Below are 24514 nucleotides of genomic sequence, written 5' to 3'. Positions count from 1 at the left end.
TGAGAGTAAAGAGGGAGTCAACAGTCAATGCAAAACTCAAATTTTGGATATATGCATAGGGGGTCCAAGGGATTTAGAATAAGAAGAACCAAGACTAAGTATGTGGAGTGTAATTTTATAACATCAATAAAGAGAGTGTCAAATAAAAATTAATGGTTTGTAAATACTCCAAAGTGACTATTTTTGTTATCTCAGTTCAATTTTAGATAAGGATGAAGAGATTGAGGAAGATGTTGCCCATATAATCAGAGTTGAAATGAAGGTTTTTTTTTTTTTTTTCGAGTGTTATGCGAGTAATGCATACCAATCAAATTCAAAGGAATTTTTATAAGACAGTAGTAAGACCAACTATGTTGGGAGTTCAAGGAGCTTCACATTATTAGATTGAGCTAGTAGAGATGAGATGGATGAGTGAAGAACTAAGAACAAATTTAGAAATGAATGCCTTTGTGAAATGTAGGAGTCACTCCCATAGGCAAGAAACCAAGATAAATTTGATTAAGATGGTTTGGGGTGTTCAACGAAGGTCAATTACATCCCCAATTAGAAGGAATTTGCAAGTTGAAGGTTCTCAAAGAGTAAGAGGAAGATCCAAAAGAATGTGGATTGTGATGTGAAAGCGGATGTGAACACACTTTCAATGATAGAAGACATGGCTTTGGACGGAATTGGTTGAAGGAATGAGATTCATTCAGCCGACCTAAAATCTCTGGAATACGGCTTTGATAATGGTGATGAATATTATACTAATTAAAAAAAGTGTCACGTTCATGTCTTTAAAATCTAAGGTCGAATACCACCCTTATTCTCGGGAAACATGTTTTACTCAACAAGACGAGACAAGGACAAGTCGTCCATGTTTTCCCAATAAAAAAAATTTAACAATTTTCTCTATCCTATGGGCCATATTCAACAAAGTGTAGAATGCATGGGGTGCTAGGCTATAGGTGATTGAAATGATAATAAGGTTTATAAAAGTGACTTTCAAGGCTAAAAAAGATACTTCTTGAGGTGAGGCTCAAAGTTTGAGTCTTAGAAGGTTGTACTGAGTTTCAAGCCTTGACTGAACACTGTAAATGTTTTAACTGAATTGTTAAAATATCTTGTAATTTTTTTTTTCATTTGATCTCCTAAATTCCCCTCCTAATGTAATTATTGTCACGCCCCAAAAACTCAACCCGAATCCTCATGATTCCCAAGTTGAATCCCGAGGCATGATATAAAACCCATATCATGATAATCAATTCATAAACGTAAACGGCAAATAATATAACTATATGTCATACCTGATCATTGCTCAACAGAACAGACACGTATCCTCAAACATCAGAAACACTTGTCATATATACATAAAACAGTAATGACATACTATAGTGTTCATAATTACATAACCAAAAACGATAGCTAAAGACTTAAACCTAACTCTAGTTTAAGACTTATAACTAGTAATACCCATGCTCCACTCCTGGAAGCTTGGACTGATCATCTATAAGGCCCTGGCACTGAGCCTCCTCGGAAGGATCACCTAAACCAGGTGCGCCTGAAATTTGATGTCGTAGGGGTGAGTAACAGGGGAGTTACCCAATAGGGGAATCTTACAATTCTAAATAACAGCATCCTATATGCAGTTTAAACATTCTAAGAATTCATAAATCATGCATATTTGATATTCAACACAATTAAAAATAATTGAACTCCGATGTCATAAAACTTAGTAGGAAATTAAAACACTTAAAAATCTGAAGAAAACAATTGTTCATAATATAACATCAAATAATAGAGTACTATAATAGAGAGTTGAGGGTCACGACTGATGTGAACATCTCAGTCAAAATACGATTATTCCAATACTTCACCAGTGTGGAACCCCACCGTTAGTTCCTGATTCTATGGCCAGCCTCTGCCACAATTTGGGTAACTGTTTTCCGGCTCAGGTTGGCCGTTGACCAAGGCCTTAAGAAACGGGCCAAATCAAGTAGGTCATTCTTTCTTGACTACTCTAGACTATTAATGATCATTAACTAGCCATCTTCATCTATGCCAATCTGGCGTGCATGTGATCCTCGATATTCTCTATCAATTATACAACTATCTACATCTTGTTCTCTATTAAAGATAGAAAAGAAACTCCCGGATTCCTGTTGTGATGTTGTGTTCTTATGCATCCCATAATACATAAGAACTCAAACAACGCAACTGTTATCCTAGAATAACACGTCATTCCGGAAATATCACAACATGTTATTCTTTATAGGTTTTCACAATCTCTTTAATAAATCACTAAAATACTACATATAAGTATTTATTTTCTTTTCAAAACGTAATGAAAAATAAAACATACACGTGTTTTAAATACCCAGTCCACTCTTAAATGTACAGTCTTATCTCTCTTTTCTTTTTCTTTCTTTCGTGTCTTACACGACCCTTAGTCGAAGCATTTCACTCATTCGTGTCTTACACAGTCTATGACTGAAGCATCACTTCATATTTTCTCTCCTTTTCGTGTCTTATACGGCATACGCCGAAGCATCTCACTAACTGGGTATTTTAAAAGCACGACATTCAATTGAGAACTCGTTCTCATATTTATTTTAATAAATTACTTTTCTACCCAACTTTTAATTAGAAACATTTCTTGGAAATCCATCACTAAAATGATTAAAGTAAACTGTTCACCAGTTTAACTTATTCAAAAATCATGTATGTTTATAACAATGTGAACAAAATATGTATTGTGTAAAAAAAAAACAGCAACTTATATAGTTGCTGTATTTTCTTTTTGACAAGTACAAAATACGTATAAAATACGTATTAAGTACTTATAAAATACGTATAAATTAACAAATATGTTTTTAGCATGAAACTAAAGTAAACATAGTAATATATTATATAAAAACAGCAACTTTTAAAGTTGCTGTATTTTATTTTCAATACGTATAAATACGTATAACGTACGTATAAACACGTATAACGTACGTATAAAGCAACCATTTTTTTTTTATATTCTATCCAACAATCATGGTGTCAATTTAATACAAAAATAGCAACTTTCATAGTTGCTGTATTTTGTTTTTAGTATATATAATTACGTATAAACATGTTTAAATCAATTACAAACATGTAAGAATTCCTTTTAAACAAAATACCAAATACTAGCATGCTTTAAAATCATAAAAACAATAATATAAATATGTATAAATAATATGCATGTTGTTAAAAATTTACAAAACAATTTTAACTTTAAAATTTCTAAGTCAAAATTATTTTTTAAAAACAAAACAAATTGAATTTTTATAACTATAAAATCAGCAATATACATATATATATACATACATATACTTTACTAAAACCATTATAAATAGTTGTAAGGGCCTACCTTATTTCTTTTCCTTTCCTTCTTTTCTTTCTCTTCTTTCTTTCTTTCTCTTCCTTCTTTTCTTCTTACTTTTCTCTTCTTTCTTTGTGTAAAGAAAATGAAACAACAATTAAAAAAATCAGCTAATATCTCTATTTGATATTTAAAAAAAAAAAAAAATATCTAGATATTTTAAATATCTAGATATTACAAAATTCTAATTCTTTTAGAATTTCTTACAAATATCTTAGTTAATTTGACTTAGTCAAAGTTGTTTGACTAGTCAACAATAATTGACTTGACTTGACTTGAGTCAATCATAGTTGACTTGACTTGAGTCAACCTTAGTTGACTTAGTCAACATTTTTTTTTTTTTTTTTTTTAAACACTACAACCTCCCCTCCTAAAAAGAAAATTTCGTCCTCGAAATTAAGAATGTACCTTATTCGATGAATAATTCCGGATATCGAGTCTGTATATCCGATTCCTTTTCCCACGTTGATTCTTCCACATTATGATGTCTCCAAAGTACCTTTACTAAGGGAATAACACGTGATCGCAACATTTTCTCTTTCCTACCAATGATCTGCACTGGCCCTTCTTCATAAGATACATCTTCTTCTAATTGTAAAGATTGCCAATCTAAGATATGCGAAGGATCTGGTTCATACTTTCTTAGCATCGATACATGGAACACATTATGAATTTGAGCTAGTTGAGAAGGTAAGACTAGCCTGTAAGCAACTTGGCCAACTCGTTCTGTAATCTCGAACGGTCCTACATATCGGGGTTTCAGCTTACCCTTCAAACCAAACCTGGATATCCCTCTCTTCGGCGAGATCTTCAAAAATACCATATCTCCAACCTCAAACTCCAAAGGTCTCCGCCGTTTATCAGCGTAGTTCTTCTGTCTGCTCTGAGCTGCCTTTATCCTTTCCTGAACCATTCTGATCTTCTCTGTAGTCTCTTCAACCAATTCTGGTCCCATGAGAATTGTATCCCCAACTTCTGTCCAACATATAGGCGATCGACATGGTCTGCCATAAAGTGCTTCAAATGGAGCCATACCTATACTGGACTGGAAGCTATTGTTGTATGAAAACTCAACTAAGGGTAGATGAGTCTTCCATTGACCTCCAAAGTCTAGTACACATGCTCGAAGCATATCTTCCAAAATCTGGATTACCCTCTCTGATTGTCCATCAGTCTGCGGATGGAATGCAGTACTAAATTTCAACTGAGTACCTAAAGCTGATTGTAAACTCTTCCAGAACTGTGAAGTGAATCGGGGATCTCGATCTGAAACTATTGACACTGGTATTCCGTGTAGCCTTACAATTTCTGCTATATATAATCTACTCAACCTATCAACTGTATGCGTCATCTTGATCGGTAAGAAATGAGCTGATTTTGTCAATCTGTCGACTATCACCCAGATCGCATCTAGACCGTCACTAGCCTTAGGTAACCCGGTTACAAAGTCCATGGTTACATGTTCCCATTTCCATTCAGCTACAGGAAGTGGTTGAAGAAGGCCTGCTGGTCTTTGATGTTCAGCTTTGACTTGCTGACAAGTCATACAACGATTCACATACTGAGCGATATGTTTCTTCATCCCAGGCCACCAGAAGTGTTTTCGTAAGTCTCTATACATCTTTGTACCTCCTGGGTGAATTGAATAACGGGATCGATGTGCTTCACCTAATATGTCTTTCCTTAACTGTTCATCTGTCGGTATCCACAATCTGTTTTGGAACCTGATACTGCCATCTGCATGAATGTTCCACTCATGATTCTCTGAATCCCCTGCTTTCAAACAATGCTCCACAACATCTGCATCCAAATTCTGAGACTCGACAATTCTCTGTGTTAATGTATTATGAAGTCTCAATGGTGCCAAATAACTGTGTTGCCTATCTTCATTCTTCGGGCTATCAAACACGAACTCTATAACTGACTCCAACATGTGCCATTCACTCAACATCATTTGAGCGAGAACACTTTCTTTTCTACGGCTTAGTGCATCAGCTACTACGTTCGCTTTACCAGGGTGGTAATGTAGCGTAAAATCGTAGTCTTTTAGATACTCCATCCAACGTCTTTGCCGCATGTTCAGCTCTTTTTGGGAGAATATGTATTTGAGGCTCTTATGATCAGAAAAGAGCTCAAACTTCTCACCATATAAGTAATGTCTCCATATTTTCAGGGAGAAAACAATGGATGCCAACTCAAGATCGTGAGCTGGATAATTCTTCTCGTGTGTTTTCAACTTTCTGGAAGCATAAGCGATTACCTTTCCATTCTGCATTAAAACACAACCCAAACCTATGCCTGAAGCATCTGTATATATCACTAAGCTTTCTCCTGGAACTGGTGCTATCAATACTGGCGCAGTAGTCAAACGAGTTTTCAACTCTTGAAACGCTGCTTCACATCTATCATCCCACTCGTATTTGACATTCTTCTGGGTTAACCGGGTCAAGGGTGATGCAATCATAGAGAATCCCTCGACAAACCTTCGGTAATACCCTGCCAGTCCTAAGAAGCTTCTGATCTCTGCAACTGATGTGGGCTGTTTCCAACTAGTCACTGCTTCAATTTTCGATGGGTCTACTGAAACTCCTTTACTTGACACGACATGACCGAGGAATTTAACTTCTTTCAACCAGAATTCACACTTACTAAACTTTGCATACAATTGGTGGTCTTGCAATGTTTGTAAGGTGATCTTCAGATGCTCCTCATGCTCCTTCTCTGATTTTGAATAGATAAGAATATCATCGATGAACACAATCACAAACTTATCTAGATATTCCCAAAAGACTCGATTCATCAAGTCCATGAACGCGGCTGGTGCATTAGTAAGACCAAATGGCATTACTAGGTACTCGTAGTGCCCTAGCCTGGTCCTAAAAGCAGTCTTTGGAATATCATCTTCTTTAATCTTCAACTGATGGTACCCAGATCTAAGATCGATCTTGGAGAAATACTGAGCACCTTGAAGCTGATCGAACAAGTCCTCTATGCGTGGAAGAGGGTATTTGTTCTTGATGGTGACTTGATTTAATCGCCGATAATCGATACACAAACGGAAGGATCCATCTTTCTTCTTCACGAATAAAACCGGAGCTCCCCAAGGTGAAAAGCTCGGTCTAATGAATCCTAGGTGCGTCAACTCATCAATCTGAGATTTCAGTTCTCTTGTTTCTGCTGGTGCCATCCGATACGGAGTGATCGATATCGGAGCTGTACCTGGAATAAGATCAATAGAGAATTCTATTGCTCTAATTGGTGGCAAACCCGGCAATTCTTCTGGAAATAAACTTTTGAAATCTCTAACCACCGGTATCTCTGCCAACTCTGGTACTGCTTTCTCCTCCGTTGTTAAATTGTTTAGCTTACTCTTCAAATATTTTTCAACTCGGTTCTTGAAACCCATAAATTTCAGTATTGGCCTACCAGGTATTTTGAACGTGACTATTCTAGAATAACAGTCGACGTGGGCATGGTTTCTAACTAACCAGTCCATACCTAGTATTACATCGAAATCATTGAGTTCTAGAAGTATCAAGTCAGTTGATAATTCTTGATCAACTAACCGTATTACACAGTTTTTACATACAGACTTAGGAATTGTATTGTCTCCTAAAGGTGTTGAAAGAGATAAAATTTTTCCTGTGTTTTCGACATCTAGTTCTAACATACTAGCAAGTCTAGTAGAAATAAATGAATTGGAAGAACCTGTATCAATTAATACATGCACTTGCATATTAGATAAAATCAGGTTACCTTCCATAACTTCATGAGATGGCTGATATTCTTCATGGGTCAAGGCATAAACTCGACCTTGTGGCCTCTGGGAAGCAGATGCTGATCCCCCTGCTGATTGTCCCAACCTTGGGCAATTCCTCTTCATGTGTCCCGCTTCACCGCATCCATAGCATGTCAGTGGTCCTGCCTGTATGAGTCTTTGTGAGGCGGGTGATCTCGGAATCTGTCTGGTTAGTCCCCTTGGCCCTGTTGGCCTCACTGGAACCCCAACTAGTCCATAACTCGATGGTGTAGGAGTTTGGTACTGTGAATACGTGGGTACAGAGGCACTTGGTCTCGAATACATCGGCCTCTTGGCCGGATCAGCCCTAGGAGGAAAAGAAGCCTGGGGTCTACTAGTCAGTCTCCTCGAAGTCTGCAACTCCATATCCTCCCGCTCAACCCTCTGAGCTCGACTCACCGTGTCTCTATAGTTGGTGGTCTCAATCACTGACATCTTGGCCCTTAGGTAGGGTCGCAGTCCTCTGAAAAATCTACGGGCCTTTTGTAGATCGGTTGGAATGAGCTCGAGTGCATATCGTGACAATCTAGTGAACCTCAGCTCGTAATCTGTAACAGTTAGATTGCCTTGCACCATTCCTGAAAATTCCTGTTGCTTGATCTCTCGGGCCGTCTCGGATATGAATCGGTCTAGGAACATCCTCTCAAAGTCGGCCCACTCATAAGGTCCATCCCCCAAAACATTCCTCTCGGAACGCCACCAATGGCTGGCATCCCCGTCAAACTGGAATGCAGCCACCGGTACCCACTGGTCTCTCGGACACTGCATGGTAATCAAAATCTCTCTGGTCCTCAAAACCCACTCCTCGACCACAGCTGGGTCGGAAGAACCTCCAAACCTTGGTGGACGTAGTCGCTGGAAGTTCTGTAGCCACATCCCCGGATCTGTCTGTGCATGGGATGGGGGAGTTCTTGCGGCCCTCAACGGTACAACCTGTGGCCGTGGCCCCTGAGGTGGCTCTGGGGTTGGAATAGGGTCGGCCTCTTGTGATGAAGCCTGACGCTCCCTCAATTCAGCCATTTCTACGGCTAGTCTAGCCTGTGACTCTAGCATCTCCTCTCTAAACTTACTCTGCGACTCAGCCATCTGTCTCGTAAATGACATTAGCTGTGCTATCGGATCGGGGGTCTGATCCGATGCATGTCCCGCCTCCACTGAACTTCGGCCTCTCCTTCGACCTCTGCCTCTGTCTTGTCCGCTCATCTCGTTTCTGTTAATCAACAACAATGCATTTATTATCATAAGGCTAAGGTCATTCTTATGGAAGACTTAATCGGTATCTTAAGCAGAGATTTAGTAATGAATACCATTTTCATTACTAACAGAACGAACCTAGAGTTCTATTTTATCCTTACTAGGCTCTATGGACTCTAGACACGGAAGAGCTCGTAATCCCGATATGGAACTAATAGTGAGCTCTGATACCACGTTGTCACGCCCCAAAAACTCAACCCGAATCCTCATGATTCCCAAGTTGAATCCCGAGGCATGATATAAAACCCATATCATGATAATCAATTCATAAACGTAAACGGCAAATAATATAACTATATGTCATACCTGATCATTGCTCAACAGAACAGACACGTATCCTCAAACATCAGAAACACTTGTCATATATACATAAAACAGTAATGACATACTATAGTGTTCATAATTACATAACCAAAAACGATAGCTAAAGACTTAAACCTAACTCTAGTTTAAGACTTATAACTAGTAATACCCATGCTCCACTCCTGGAAGCTTGGACTGATCATCTATAAGGCCCTGGCACTGAGCCTCCTCGGAAGGATCACCTAAACCAGGTGCGCCTGAAATTTGATGTCGTAGGGGTGAGTAACAGGGGAGTTACCCAATAGGGGAATCTTACAATTCTAAATAACAGCATCCTATATGCAGTTTAAACATTCTAAGAATTCATAAATCATGCATATTTGATATTCAACACAATTAAAAATAATTGAACTCCGATGTCATAAAACTTAGTAGGAAATTAAAACACTTAAAAATCTGAAGAAAACAATTGTTCATAATATAACATCAAATAATAGAGTACTATAATAGAGAGTTGAGGGTCACGACTGATGTGAACATCTCAGTCAAAATACGATTATTCCAATACTTCACCAGTGTGGAACCCCACCGTTAGTTCCTGATTCTATGGCCAGCCTCTGCCACAATTTGGGTAACTGTTTTCCGGCTCAGGTTGGCCGTTGACCAAGGCCTTAAGAAACGGGCCAAATCAAGTAGGTCATTCTTTCTTGACTACTCTAGACTATTAATGATCATTAACTAGCCATCTTCATCTATGCCAATCTGGCGTGCATGTGATCCTCGATATTCTCTATCAATTATACAACTATCTACATCTTGTTCTCTATTAAAGATAGAAAAGAAACTCCCGGATTCCTGTTGTGATGTTGTGTTCTTATGCATCCCATAATACATAAGAACTCAAACAACGCAACTGTTATCCTAGAATAACACGTCATTCCGGAAATATCACAACATGTTATTCTTTATAGGTTTTCACAATCTCTTTAATAAATCACTAAAATACTACATATAAGTATTTATTTTCTTTTCAAAACGTAATGAAAAATAAAACATACACGTGTTTTAAATACCCAGTCCACTCTTAAATGTACAGTCTTATCTCTCTTTTCTTTTTCTTTCTTTCGTGTCTTACACGACCCTTAGTCGAAGCATTTCACTCATTCGTGTCTTACACAGTCTATGACTGAAGCATCACTTCATATTTTCTCTCCTTTTCGTGTCTTATACGGCATACGCCGAAGCATCTCACTAACTGGGTATTTTAAAAGCACGACATTCAATTGAGAACTCGTTCTCATATTTATTTTAATAAATTACTTTTCTACCCAACTTTTAATTAGAAACATTTCTTGGAAATCCATCACTAAAATGATTAAAGTAAACTGTCCACCAGTTTAACTTATTCAAAAATCATGTATGTTTATAACAATGTGAACAAAATATGTATTGTGTAAAAAAAAAACAGCAACTTATATAGTTGCTGTATTTTCTTTTTGACAAGTACAAAATACGTATAAAATACGTATTAAGTACTTATAAAATACGTATAAATTAACAAATATTTTTGAGCATGAAACTAAAGTAAACATAGTAATATATTATATAAAAACAGCAACTTTTAAAGCTGCTGTATTTTATTTTCAATACGTATAAATACGTATAACGTACGTATAAACACGTATAACGTACGTATAAAGCAACCATTTTTTTTTTATATTCTATCCAACAATCATGGTGTCAATTTAATACAAAAATAGCAACTTTCATAGTTGCTGTATTTTGTTTTTAGTATATATAATTACGTATAAACATGTTTAAATCAATTACAAACATGTAAGAATTCCTTTTAAACAAAATACCAAATACTAGCATGCTTTAAAATCATAAAAACAATAATATAAATATGTATAAATAATATGCATGTTGTTAAAAATTTACAAAACAATTTTAACTTTAAAATTTCTAAGTCAAAATTATTTTTTAAAAACAAAACAAATTGAATTTTTATAACTATAAAATCAGCAATATACATATATATATACATACATATACTTTACTAAAACCATTATAAATAGTTGTAAGGGCCTACCTTATTTCTTTTCCTTTCCTTCTTTTCTTTCTCTTCTTTCTTTCTCTTCCTTCTTTTCTTCTTACTTTTCTCTTCTTTCTTTGTGTAAAGAAAATGAAACAACAACTAAAAAAATCAGCTAATATCTCTATTTGATATTTAAAAAAAAAAAAAATATCTAGATATTTTAAATATCTAGATATTACAAAATTCTAATTCTTTTAGAATTTCTTACAAATATCTTAGTTAATTTGACTTAGTCAAAGTTGTTTGACTAGTCAACAATAATTGACTTGACTTGACTTGAGTCAATCATAGTTGACTTGACTTGAGTCAACCTTAGTTGACTTAGTCAACATTTTTTTTTTTTTTTTTCTAAACACTACAATTATGTTGCAAAAATTATTATAAAGTCTAGGTTATGAACATCTGTTGCATCAAATTGGATAGATATCTCATCCCTAAACATTTAGGTCCTAGTTTTCTCTACTTTGTTTTTGCTTTGTGAGCTCTTTTTTCATTGGAATTAATTTTCATTGCTTCGTATAGACTTCTTGTGACAAGATCATCATCAACATCCACAAATTTGTAACTGAATTTGAAAGCCATATTTCAACTCAACGTTTTTGAGATTACCTTAATAATAAACAAATGCAAACAATTAATAAAATCTTTATGTGGTTTATAAAAAAATCATGAATTTTTTTTCTCGTTTTGTTACTTTTTTCTCTGGTATTTGTTAGAAAATAGCCTTGGTAATTGGAAAACAATAAGGCAATGGTGGGAATGGATAAGACCCCATATGGGAAATATAGGGTTGAGGTTGAAGTAAATTGAAAATATTCCTTGTTAAGGTAACTCATGGTCAAAAAAGAGCCAACATGCTTACTTTACTTTGTATTTTTTATTTATATGATGAATTCATTTTTTCGAAGTTTAATTTTATTTTTTTAATAGAATCTTTGAAGCATCTATATATATTTATTTTTTATTGGGGCATATGCCTTATTCCACCTCAAGGCTTACGTCGCGCCTCATAGCTAACCACCTCAGATATGACTGACAAACTTTTTAAATCTTTTGTTCAAGTATATGTGTAAAGAAGAAATGCTTCAAATTTTTTGGCGTGACTTATTTGTACCACATTTTGTATCTGAAACTCTTATGCTATTGAAGGAGAGCTTAAGACACACTCTTCACTTCATTTAGTAATTAAATTTACAAAATTTGAGTAACATGGATTGATATCAGCTGGGGAAAAACCAATTTAATGTGAAATAATTACCCAACACCACATTCTTTCTGTTATTCAAGATTGTTTATAATTTTCTCCAAATTGAAAACATTAAGCTTATATTTTCTATCCCACGTGGCTTCTTGGTGCTTGTCACTGAACTTCATTTTAGTTTTTATAATAGGCTTGATATTTTTTACGCTATTGATTTGGAAACATCATCTGATTTCAGGGCTTGCCATATCTCGATATTAAAATAAAGTGGCCAAATGATCTCTACTTAAACGGACTTAAAGTTGGAGGCATCCTTTGCACCTCAACATATAGATCAAAGAAGTTCAATATCAGTGCTGGTAAAAGGACTTCATCCTTGCGGTGATCACATGTAATTCATTTCTAGCTACCTATGTTCTAACATGGCAAGGTTGATTGCATGATCCCAACAAATTTTCTTTTGATGAACCATTATCTATGTTCCATATATAGGAATTAAACCCAAGTTACTTAATTTTTGGACTCTTAAGCTGCATTAATATCGTTCCACTTTACATATTCAGTGACAAGGTAACATTTGAACTTAGATACTTGTTTGTGTTGTTGAAGCATGTTGTGTTTTTGACGTCGTGCAGGAATAGGCTTGAATGTGGATAATGAGAAACCTACCACATGTTTGAATGCAGTGCTAGGAGAATTGACTTCCGTTGCTCACAAACTACGAAGAGAGGAGATTCTTGCGGCATTTTTCAAGAGATTTGAGAATTTTTTTGATGTTTTCTTAAATCAAGGTGAATCAAGGTCCTATATCATGCCTTACATTTTTTTGGTTTTTATAATTGTCTTTTCTTTTCTTTTCTTTTTATATCACTTCAACTAGTTTATTTATATTTTTTATCTGATGTTCATCAACCTTTTGTCAAAACTTACGCCAAAAATATGTGAAGTTGACAATATTGAGATAGAGCAGGGGAGAGTATAGAGTTGATAAACTAGGTTTAGAGGAAGAACAAATTGAACCTCCCCTCCTATTATTTTGTACAAATATTATCAAATGAAACATGAGAAAATAGAATAACAAAAGACCGCAGAAGTATCCTACTGAACCTGAAGAAAACCAAGTCTATTGATGACTATATCAACATAACTCTAGTTAGAGCACGAAGTTAATGACTTGCTTGGAACATACTTTTGTAAGGTGTCCTCTCCTGGCAACCATGTGAAATCATCCATAAGCCAATCATGAAAGCTAACACACTAACTATAAATTGCCCTCCATCCCTAATGAAGTGGCACTCGATCACTATGCGTTTATTCTCGCTTGGAATACAGGTTGATGAAACCTGAATTGCTAATTATTTATGAGAGTGAGCTACATACGTAGGTCTCCCATGAGTTCTAAACCTTAGGGCCTTTAACCATAATTTTCTGCCCTTTTCAGTTAGACATTGAGGCTTAAACATCGAGGCTTGAGGTGCATTCTAAACTTAAGCTTCGATTATTCAAAGACTGTAGGGGCAATTAACAAAAGAAAAATATTAATTTTTTTTTCCCATACTGCTACTATTTATTGTAATTCTAGGAATGAGCCTTTTAGAGACGACTTCTTCCATTCATTTGAGAGAAATATTAAATCTACTCCATTTGCCCCATTTTCTTAGCGAAATATAATCATTAATTGCACTGGATTTGATTTCATCACTCGGACTCCCTGCAATGAGGCAGTTCAGCTGCACCTTTTTGAGGCACAACTCTGGTTTTGAGCTACGCATCTGTAAACCTGTTCTTCCCCCCTTTCTTAACAACCAATTTGTTGACTTTTTCCCATTTCTTTGATTTGTTCTTTCTACATTATGCATGTGGTGGTTCTAAGACGGTGATGGGAAGTAAAGGCAAGTTAATAGAGGTATTTGAAAGACCTCATGTGGAAGGATGGAGACGAGATATTGGAAAGAGAAATGAGACCTTCCATTAGGCCATGGCTATTGTGTCAAAACTATCTTGAAAATGCTGAGGGCTTTAGTTGCAAACTTGCAACAGACTAAGATCCCATTTTAAGTAGGTTCTTGGTCAAGCACAATTTAGGCCATACTGGACATATAGAAGGAACTTGGCGGCACATAGGCCTAACATGGAACTTGAACAAAGTTTAAACAACTAGTGTTGGGTGTAGTGGCCAGAGCCTCCCTCCAAAAGGGAGAGGCCTTGATTTCAAAACCCCTTGTTGGCCATCCCTCTGGTGGTTTAAGAGGCTAGTACACTTGGCACGTGTTGGAAGGGGCGACTCACTAGTCACTACTGAATATCCATGTATGATTCTAGAAAGAAGTCTAACCATCAACGTATCTTTTGAGCAAAATAACACTACTGAAATTTTTAAAAAAAAATTACATATCAAGATGTCATCATAAAATCCCACATTAAACAACATTTATGAACAAAATCACAAACAACTGTAAGGCAATAGAAATAATCCACAGGCTTACAAAAGATGGGTTTTTATCAGTTTTATTTTTATTTTTTGATAAAACATGTTTAAAATGTAAAAAAGTGCCTAAAACGTAAAAACATGTACTTGTGAAAAAGCCGAGCTATTTTATTGTTTTAATCATTATAGGTACAAAACATGTTTTAAAGAGATTTTTTTTAAAAACAAAACGAAGTTTTTCTTGACTATGGTCGCAGTAACAGTCATAGATAGGAAGTTACTCTTACCTATGATCCACTAATTTATGTCTCCTATTCAGAGAAAGATGCAGCCTTTAGCCTCTTTCCTTTTTCCCCCCCTCTATTTTTCACTTCGATTAACACAGTACTCCATAAACTACTATTCATAGTGTGAAACTTTTGCTCCTTCGGCGTGCAGGATTTCAAGCTCTTGAGGAACCATACTACAAGGCATGGCTACATAGGTAATATGCAATTCTTCTTGATGCACTTTCTTCTTTGTAGTTAGTACATATTCACATGCTTCTTATGTATTTTATTTTGATAAAGAGTACGATCCATGTGGTTGTTCATGATCAGAGTCCCTAAAAGGGCAAGTGGAAGGCCGGAAATGATGTGAATTGAGATACTAAGAGAAGGCTTCAAGATGAATGTTTTGACAAAAGATATATCTTTAAATGGAGTTGTATGGCACAATTAGATTCTAGTTGCTGACCCAAAGAGTTGGGATAAAAGCATATATGATAATCGGGCTCATGATTGTGATGTCCCATGAGGGTTTCATTTTCATTCTAACAATGAATGGCATTTTGGAAATATAATGATACTGTTGTTTCTGGTGTGATTGCACATTGGTATAAGTTGGTTGTAGTGTATCACATTGTACAAGCATGAAAAGAAAACATACATAATGGAACTCTCAATAACTGGAGTAACATCATTGCAGCAGTATAAACTCACAGAAATTATTTTCCAAAACTTCAGATGAACTTTGCAATGCTTACCTTGATAAAACTGCTAATATATTACTATAATTATTTTTTTGACAAATAAAAATTACTTTAATCATGGAGATGGCATATTGCATATGTTTGTCAAGCCATTTTGGTAAATTAATTGTTAGCAGATCATTGCATGCATTACATGTGTAGTAATCATGAACAGGATCCCTATAATCACAACAAATGTGTGTTAAATTGCTTTGAGATACATGATATGGTCTCAAAAAATTAATCTTGCATCCCTTTTTTTAGGTCTGTTAATCTTACATCTAGATTAACCCCTCACATGTCCATTAGTATAAACAGCAACATACACGCCTTTTCCCAAATACAGAGAATCATCTATCGTCAGCCTTGTCTTAGTAAAGGCATGTCTTCATATCTTTCTTTACTACTTACACGTTATTCCCGGACTTCCTCTCATTCTTTTAGAGCCTTGGAGTTCAACCAAAGTCCTCACTGGGTGATATTGGTCCATGCTACATATGCCCAAACCATCTCAATGGACTTCCCTCTTATTTTGTCTCCTATTATATTTGTCAAATGTACCGGTATCTGATCTTTTTTCCTAGTCATTCCACTCATCCATGTTGACATCGTGTCTCTGTTACGTGCATGCTGTTTCTTGACTGTTCAATATTCATTTCCATCAAGCATGGCTCATCTTATTATTGTCTTATGAAAATTTTCCCTGTAGATTCATGCTAATCACTTGATACCACAAAGTTTTCTCTTACACTTGCCCACCCAACACTATTCTATGGTTCACATTCTCACCAATCTTTGCATCTGCATGGACAATTAAAATTAAATAATAGAACCGATGTGTGTTTTTGGATATTTATTGTCCGTCAATCATAATTAGGCTCATCCTTGTTAAAGTTGCAATGTATACACTCTATCCACATCCTACTTATATTAAAACCTTCAGTTTCTAATGTATCCTTCCATAGTTTTGAATGTATACCCTATTTTGTTTTATTGACCAACCATACACCATCTGCAGCTCAAATACAAGAAGTTGAATTTGAGCAATTAATCTATCGAAAACAGGTGCGAAAAGATACTAATTTTGGGTAATACTTTGGTAATAATTCATGATTCTGTGATGCAATCTGCATGCATGCAGTGGGCAGAGGGTTGTCATACAGGAGAAGACCGAGGGTCAATTGGTGGAAGATGTTCCAGTTACAATTCAGGTGAAGTGGACATATATGATCAAATGAAGTTCAATTTTTCATTCATCACCACCATTATTAACCTTATTTCAGCATTAGAATTAGTGGTCATTCCTGTAAATTTATTTTTTTTAAGTGCAGGGTTTGACATCGTCAGGTTATTTGTTGGCTGTCGGTGAGGACAATAAATTGTACGAGCTTCATCCTGATGGCAACAGGTATTGCTTTCTCCACAAACCATCTTTCTGTTAAATCATTGAACAAGTGGCAGCAAATATTAATAAGTTCACTTGTAAAAATTGTTAGCTTTTGGCATCTAGCTTGGAAAATATTTCACAAGTGCAATGGTTATGGAAGTAAAACATCAGACTCTGTGGCCCTGCTTGGTATATGTGTATAATTTTCTGAAATCAATTTTATTGGTGCTTGGTTACACAATGCAAACAATTTGCATGGATCACCTAAATTCTTAAGAAATTTCAGCAAATGATTTGCGGCACAAAAAGTACCGTAAATCATTTGCAAAATCACAATGAAAATTTGTGTTGCAAAGATCAACCAATCACAAAAAAAAATTTCGCAAGAGATTTCCCAATTGTTACCAAGCAATAGTAAACCATTCATTGCCAAACATTTGCATTGCCAAACATTTGCAGTGCAAGTCATTTGCAAATGCAAATGATTTGTAGTGTAGCAAGCAGGGCCTGTAATTTTTTTAAAAAAAACCAAGCAAGTCATCATCATGTCTGCCTTGTGGCAGATGTTATGGTGGTGAGCAACAAGAATCCTATTTCTCACACGAGAACACATACATGCCTGACTGCTGTGTAAAGGGTGTCACCCAAACTGATAAGAGATTCAGAAAATGTGCCTAGGTATTCTAGGGGTTTGCATTGGGCTTTCTTGAGTGTAGCTCTTCTTGTTTCTCCAATTATTATTCCAACCAGTAGAAATGTGATACAAATTAGGGGTGCAACTTAGCTTTGGGCTGGTTTAGTTCGGTTTGGAACAAGTTGCAGCTCGGTTTTGGGTTGAAACTTGTAGAGCTGATCAATTCGGTTCAGTCCGGTTCTGTCCAAGGCATAGAACCAAACCAAACTGAGAACCAAGCCCTTATAAAATAAGAAAACATATATTATTTTATTATGGATTGGAGCATGAAGGAAGATAGAGGAGGATTGTTTTTTATTATTATTATCATGCTTACTACTTTTAGAAGTTAGGACATAGAATAATGACTTATTATATGAAATATTTCATGTTTATTATTATTTTTTCATTAAAATATATGTTGCTTCCAAGCATGCTTATTGGATATTGGCAACCCATAGAACCGAACTGAATGAACCAAACCGACCTTAGTTTAGTTTGGTCTATGGGAAATTCGGTTCTGTTCAGTTCAGTTTGATTTCGGTTTGGCCCCAAACCAGAACCAAGTTGTACCCTGGTTACACTATTTGGTCTGCATCTGTTGCCCATTTTACCATCTTTATGGGTTATTAGCGTCTGAAGTGCCTTTACATCAAGCATTCTTACCTGAAAAAAGGGGAGAAAGGAACTAGTGGCTAATGGATACAACAATTAAATTATATTCTACGCTAGGTTTACGTTAGCAGTGTATATTGGTTCATCAGTAGCGACTACATGACAGTTTTAAATTGGATGCAGCTTGGACTTCTTCAAAGGACTTGTCAGAAGGAAACTTGAGTGAAGATTTCTTTACCCTCAGTGGTGTGTATCACCATGACCGAGTAGGTCTGCAGTGGTTGCTCGTTCTACCTTGGGGGGGATCTGGCTGAGAAAAATGTTGTTTCCTTGGCATCTAATTTGGGTTGGTCTGTAGAGGCGCTAGAATTTGTTAGTAAAGTGAGTGCTTTTTTATTAATTAATTTATTTTGAATCAAAATCGGAAATAGTCGTGATGCAATCTTTACCTTTTATTAGGTTAATATTAATAAAGTCTGAGTCAGTGATCTTCCTAAATAATCTGACAATTGGAAGGATTCTCTTGTGATCTCTTCAGCTGGAAATGTAAGAATTTGAATGATGTGCTGTGTGCCTTCACTCTATTATCTGCAATGATTATTAATTGTTAATGGGTAATTTTCCTTCCACATTTTGGTGAATATTTGAGATACCTCATAGACATACTCCTTTAAATTACCAAAATACTTCCCATCTTCATCTTCTTGCCAAAAAGCCCTAGATTTTTTTCCCCTTCAACCGTGGGTTATGGTGACAAGATTGCCACTTCTTCTACATACGAGTTGATTAATTACTATGTTTTTTTTTTTTTTCTCTCTATTATTTTATTTTATAAATGAATGAGAGAAAAGAAATAATTCTTAGTCCAAGACAATTAATTTTTATGGGAAAAACGACTTGACATTGCATTGAGCCTAAGAATAGGTTCGTTCTAATGAAGAATGCCAAATCATGCAAAGATACCTTTTGTGAAATAGCAAACATCAAGAAGCTATGCTTTTTATTCACGTGGAAAGATCAAGAGACATTGGGCCTGGGATTACGAACTAGAATGATCCAATAAGCTATTAGGTCAGCTTTGGATCCACTATCTGTTAATAACCTTATCCATCTTTATTATCAAATTTGTAGATTTTTCAGGTTGATCATTCAATGTTATTAGGATTCCCTAATCCCATCAGATGTGTACTGATTGATTACAATGCCAAGTTTTAAAGCTGCAACAGAAACACTTCTACTTGTGCATTAGTTTGTTACAACTACTATGAATAAAATCAAGGTGGAAATTGATTGATGGTCTTCGAGAAAAGTAGTTCTTAAACTCCCAAGTTTGAGGACATTGGGTAAACATTGTCATAATCAATTACGGGCATAATTATCTAGGGTTAGGGTTAGGGTGAGGTTCCAGTTACTCTTGTAAAACCACAACATATCTTGGCGATACATATCTCGAGAGTAAATCTTGAGTCTTGACCATTGGATTTTGTGTATGTAGGTCAGGTTCATGTGTTTTTTATTTTTTGGATGAGTCACCCAATAAATAATCAATTAAGATAATGATATTTGGCAATCACAAATGTAATTAGTTATTTGACGATGAGAATTAATTAATTGTTGAAGAAGAGAAATGATTGATGGTGGGAGTTAGAGAGAGAGAGAGAGAGAGATAATTAATTAAGTGTGTCTTACCGAAAATTCCAGCATTAATTATCTCTACCATAATGATTTTACCATTGTAAATTCTACAAACATAATTAATTTTGAAAGACTGAATCAGATTTGAGTTCTTTCAAAGTTGGGAATAAATGCAAGCCACATACACATTATATGATTATAAGAATCTTATCAACAACACAAGAGATGGGTCAAAAAGGTGGTGGGCCATTGTGTTTGACTCACCTACACAGCTTTTCTAATTAAATCGAAAGGTACAAGAAAATGGTGTGGCACAACAACCCATATCGGTGTGTGAAAGAAGGTTTTGTTTGGATCTGAGATGTGGAATTTTATCAAAGTTCAGTCATTTTCACACGGTTGCAAAAGGTTTTTAAGTATTGTGATGACTTCTGTCTTTGAACGCTACCTTAACTTTATAAGGTCAGTACTACAACCCTCACTTTGTCCCATCACATGGGGCATATTTATATGGGACCACTCCAATGCCCCTCCCCTCCTTTCCTTCTACTACCATTTATTTGGAGTGATTCGATTGCCTCACCAAATTTTGCTAACGCCACCTCAATTCATAAGTAAATCACCAAAGAATTAGCTCACATCTTAGGATGGTAATTAATAGAAGTTCTCTTTATTTAATATCAATTATTTACAAACGGCCTCTTTGGGTATAAAAAATTCAAGCCTCTAGATAAAGTTGGTTTTCGTCGGTATAAGTTCAACTTTTGTTTAGCAACTCTATCGAGTCCACATACTTTTACTACTTGTGGCCTTAAAATTAGTTCAATTCTTGCGTTTTTGAAATACGGTTTAAAATTATCTCATGAATAACCTAAATTTTCAAGAGTGCCAAAGTATCTCTTGAACAATATCTTTCATTATTCACTCTTGAAAGAAAGAGAGATTTTATTTTTTTTCTTAGTTTTCAAAATGTTATAAGTAATGGTGTTTAGGTTGGTTATATGCTAGTAAAAAGCTCTCATATGGGATATATTTTTTAAATATAATATAATTTATATGTTTATTCATGTAAAAACAATTACAGTATTCTTTGTGAAACAACAACCTAAATATAAGAATTAGTTATTTGTGAAAAACGTTTTCAATTACATGCTCATATTATAATAGGGGATTTTAATGTTTTGCTATTTTTCAAAATCATAAATAAGTGTGGGCTCCATTTATTTGAAATAAGGGTTTTATCCTATTTCTTAGCACATAACCCAATATTTAAAATAAAAAATAAAAAATAAAAAAATCATAGGAATGTTTAGATCTCGTTGGAATAAAATAGCACCCACAATATATTTTGAAGGGAAAGATTTGATGATTTTAGCATAATTTTATTTAAGAAACGGTGATACAATGATTGGTTGGAAAGTTGTGTATTTGTGAAGACGATATAGATGCATGTTATGATAGCAATCACTATGATACTGTAGCTAAAATAGTCGCTATAATGTTATAGCGATCGTTTTCTTATAAAAACAAGTATTTTATTTTTATTTTTTATGTACATAAACAACACAACCGAGATAGTGTAGCAAAAACTGATAAGCACATAGTAGCGAATGAATTCATTAAATAAGCAACTGATTCAATAATGAGCAATTACTTCATTACAAATGAAAAGGATTATAAATTTTTTATTCTCATTAAAAGATCACAAAAAGGTTATGGTGATAATGAAGTGATTTCTTCCGTAGTTTAACTACCAACTATATAGTATTGACATTAATTCTAGCATTTTCTCTTCTTAAGAATGGAATTTCTCTTGAGCATATTAAAACAAGACAACTTATGAATAATTCAATGTGATTTTTTAATCTAAAAGATATATGAGACTTCATGCATATCCTTTATGCCAAATCTTCTAGATATTATTTTTGGTCAACAAAAACAATGTCATTACCACATATGAGTTGAATGACATTATATATCTATTCCTACTAATGTTAAAATACATACTTATATCTATAGGATCTGTCTTAAATCATAATCAATAATTACATATTAGACTTTGGGTTTTGTTAACAAGATGCATTAAATACACCTTGGAAATAACCATTTGAAGATATTTTTTTGATTATAAATTTAGTTTTTGAGGGCATTTTAGGTAGTAAAATTTATTTTTGAGGTGTATTTAATGCATCTTGAAGTGTGCCCTTAGGGCACATGTTAACAACACCCTTAGACTTTAAATAAAATTATCTTAAAGTTTGTCTCAAGCTATGTAGTAACTTTACTAATTTCTCATTTGTGTTTTCATAGGAAAATAAGGTTTTTCTAGCCAAGATCTTTCGTATAAAAAAGTTACATCTTTCTAGTGAAACTGTACAATGATTGAGTAAATCTTTGGTGATAAAAACTTTCCTTACAGTCCACTACTTCTAAGTATCCCTTTTTGTGGTCAACATTGTCTTCAAACACTCAACTTGGCCTTTTGAATGATGGATATTATTGAACACCCATTTGGCAACTTCTTGGAAAGTTATAGAGTTCACTTCCAAACAGCTGGAAAAATTATAATTATTTATTAAATGGTAAATGAAAAGGTAAAATTAAATATATTACTTTTTTATAAATCGTTGTTGGTCATAATTAACCAAGATTCTAATATTATGAGTAAAATGTAGGTGCAATCATAAAGATCCTAAAATGACTTTTTAAGTATAATATTTAAAATGTTGACCAACTTAATGATTGAAAATTATGACGTTTTGAAGGAATCAAACAAAATATAACCATTTTTTAAGGAATGGAGAAAAATTAGACACATGGATAGATATAGTTAGTGGGAAGGAGATTTAGTTTGGTAATATTATGAATTTAAATAAATATTTTAGGAATTATTATAAAAGTATCATACATAAATTACCTTTAAATAATGATTTTATTGTAAGGTTATATTGTATTGTCAATTTCTCGGGGAAAAAATAAATGTTAGAGAAGGCTTGTGTGTGGGTGTCAAGATCAAGGGACAACTATTTGATATAGTGTTTTTCTACAATGCCGTCCAATTTTTTCAATACTGTCGGATGTCATCGAATCTTGTAAAATGGATGGCATCAAAACATTGTAAAAAGCATTATAACAACTAATAACGCCCCAATCATATATATGCACATACAAGCATCCAATGCTTCATTGGGGTGTCAGTAACTTCCAATACTTTTCTTTTTCCATAATACTCTTAGTAGTCTTAGTTTTTAGTGACAAAGATAAATATATTTTGATCATTTAGATATTAAATATATGTTTTCCTTATTAAAAAAAAAAGGAAAAAAAAGATAAGGATATTTTGATCCTTTCATATTAAATAATTTTAAATACTTTTATAAAAATACCAATGATAGCATTGATATTTACAAAAAAATGTCATTACATAAGTATTAAAATAACCTCACTTTTATCACTAAAAAACAAAACAACTAAGGGTTTTATTGGAAAAACAAAGTATTAGAGGATTATAACGTTCCCCATTAAACATTTGACAATAACATTCCCCATTTACTTATATACCAATCAACACAAACATTCATTTTCATTGTAAATTGCGTGAATATTCCCATAACTTTAGGAGCACCTGGTGCATGTGCCTATGGTTGTGAGTGCACATAGATAGCATGGTCAGCCCACTAACCACATAGCCTTCCAGCCCACTCCAGTCCAAATCCCAATCTAATCTATTTGTAATAGGGAAATTTTATTGACACGCCAAAAAACTTTAAAGGACCTTGTAGACATGAGATTTTTGTTGAAAACTTAATTTCTACTTGGATTTGGAGTTGTCACAATTCTTTTTTAGAAAATGGTATAGATTTGAAAATGGGATTTGATATAATAGGTAGATTAAACCGGAGGTTTGTCTTTTATTCTTTTTTTTTTTTTGTTTTTTTGTGAGAGAGAAACTACATATCTTTTTGTGTGAGGTAGAAAAAGCTTGTTTATGCATGTTTTAGAGCGTCAAGTGGGATGGTGGATTTAGAAGACGACTTCCTAAGCATGAGATTTGACAAGGTTTAGCCTCATTGAATTCCTTGATTTCGTGACACGGATCTCGTTTGAAATTTTGGATTTGATGAAATTGGGTGATTAATGAAAAATGACTACCCAAGCACAAGATCTAATAGGGTTTGTCTTATAAATTCCTCAATTTCGTGGCGCAAGGCTCATTTAGAATCTTAGATTTGATGAATTCTAGGATGAATGATGCTTTTAACTATTCGTTGACTTTGATTCGAGTCACTGTGAATGAGATTTTTTTTTTCTTTTTATTTTACTTTTTCAAAATTGCCCCAGTGTGAGGTGGCATGCCCCAGTTCTAGGTAATTTAAGGATGATGAAGGCTCAAGTGGGTTAACTAGTGGTAGCTATGTTAAGATAATAGAAAGAAGGTATCTCTTCATTTTGAGATTTGATTTTTTTCAAAATAATATCTTCCACGGTATTTGATGTTTTTCAGTTCAAGATTAAATACTTTGTAAATTGCTGTGACTAGTACTTTGTGATTGGACTGGAATTTTTTCTTAAGACCTCCTTGAACAAAGGTCGAACCATTTTTTTGGATTTTCGTTGATTTGCTTTTCTTTTCAGTATTTTTTTGACGCTCTTCTTTTCTTGTTAATCCTTTTCGATATGCTTTTCAAAGATCCTTGGGATTGTTCATTTTGACTTGTCCCCAA

General features: G+C 34.6%; 1 protein-coding gene and 1 long non-coding RNA gene across 5 annotated transcripts in view; one reads left to right on the top strand and one right to left on the bottom strand.

Annotated features, from left to right (window-relative positions):
- LOC147401678 (biotin--protein ligase 2-like) overlaps positions 1–18786 on the top strand; it is a 32702-nt gene extending 13916 nt beyond the window's left edge. The window contains exons 4-9 of one of the 4 annotated variants that reach the window (XR_015178635.1): positions 12282–12402; positions 12679–12834; positions 14910–14955; positions 16499–16545; positions 16622–16691; positions 16812–16849. Coding sequence is in view for 1 of the 4 variants with exons in the window: in XM_086443040.1 (XP_086299166.1) it covers positions 12282–12402; positions 12679–12834; positions 14910–14955; positions 16622–16691; positions 16812–16888; positions 18339–18381 (513 nt within the window). In the remaining 3 variants the exon portion in view is untranslated. Of the gene's footprint in view, positions 1–12281; positions 12403–12678; positions 12845–14909; positions 14956–16498; positions 16546–16621; positions 16692–16811; positions 16889–18338 lie in introns of those variants that run through there. The other 3 variants (XM_086443040.1, XR_015178636.1, XR_015178637.1) reach the window with 3 other exon arrangements.
- LOC147401679 (uncharacterized) lies at positions 1266–3520 on the bottom strand. Its single transcript, XR_015178638.1, has 2 exons — positions 3377–3520; positions 1266–1540 (listed from the first exon to the last, which is right to left on the bottom strand). It is a non-coding gene; the product is annotated as an uncharacterized LOC147401679 (long non-coding RNA).
- Positions 18787–24514: the final 5728 nt, after the last annotated feature.

This window comes from Akebia trifoliata, chromosome 5 (assembly GCF_017979445.1).
Source record: "Akebia trifoliata isolate Shusen 1 chromosome 5, ASM1797944v1, whole genome shotgun sequence".
Classification (NCBI taxonomy): Eukaryota; Viridiplantae; Streptophyta; class Magnoliopsida; order Ranunculales; family Lardizabalaceae; genus Akebia; species Akebia trifoliata.
This window is presented reverse-complemented; position numbering and strand designations above follow the sequence as displayed.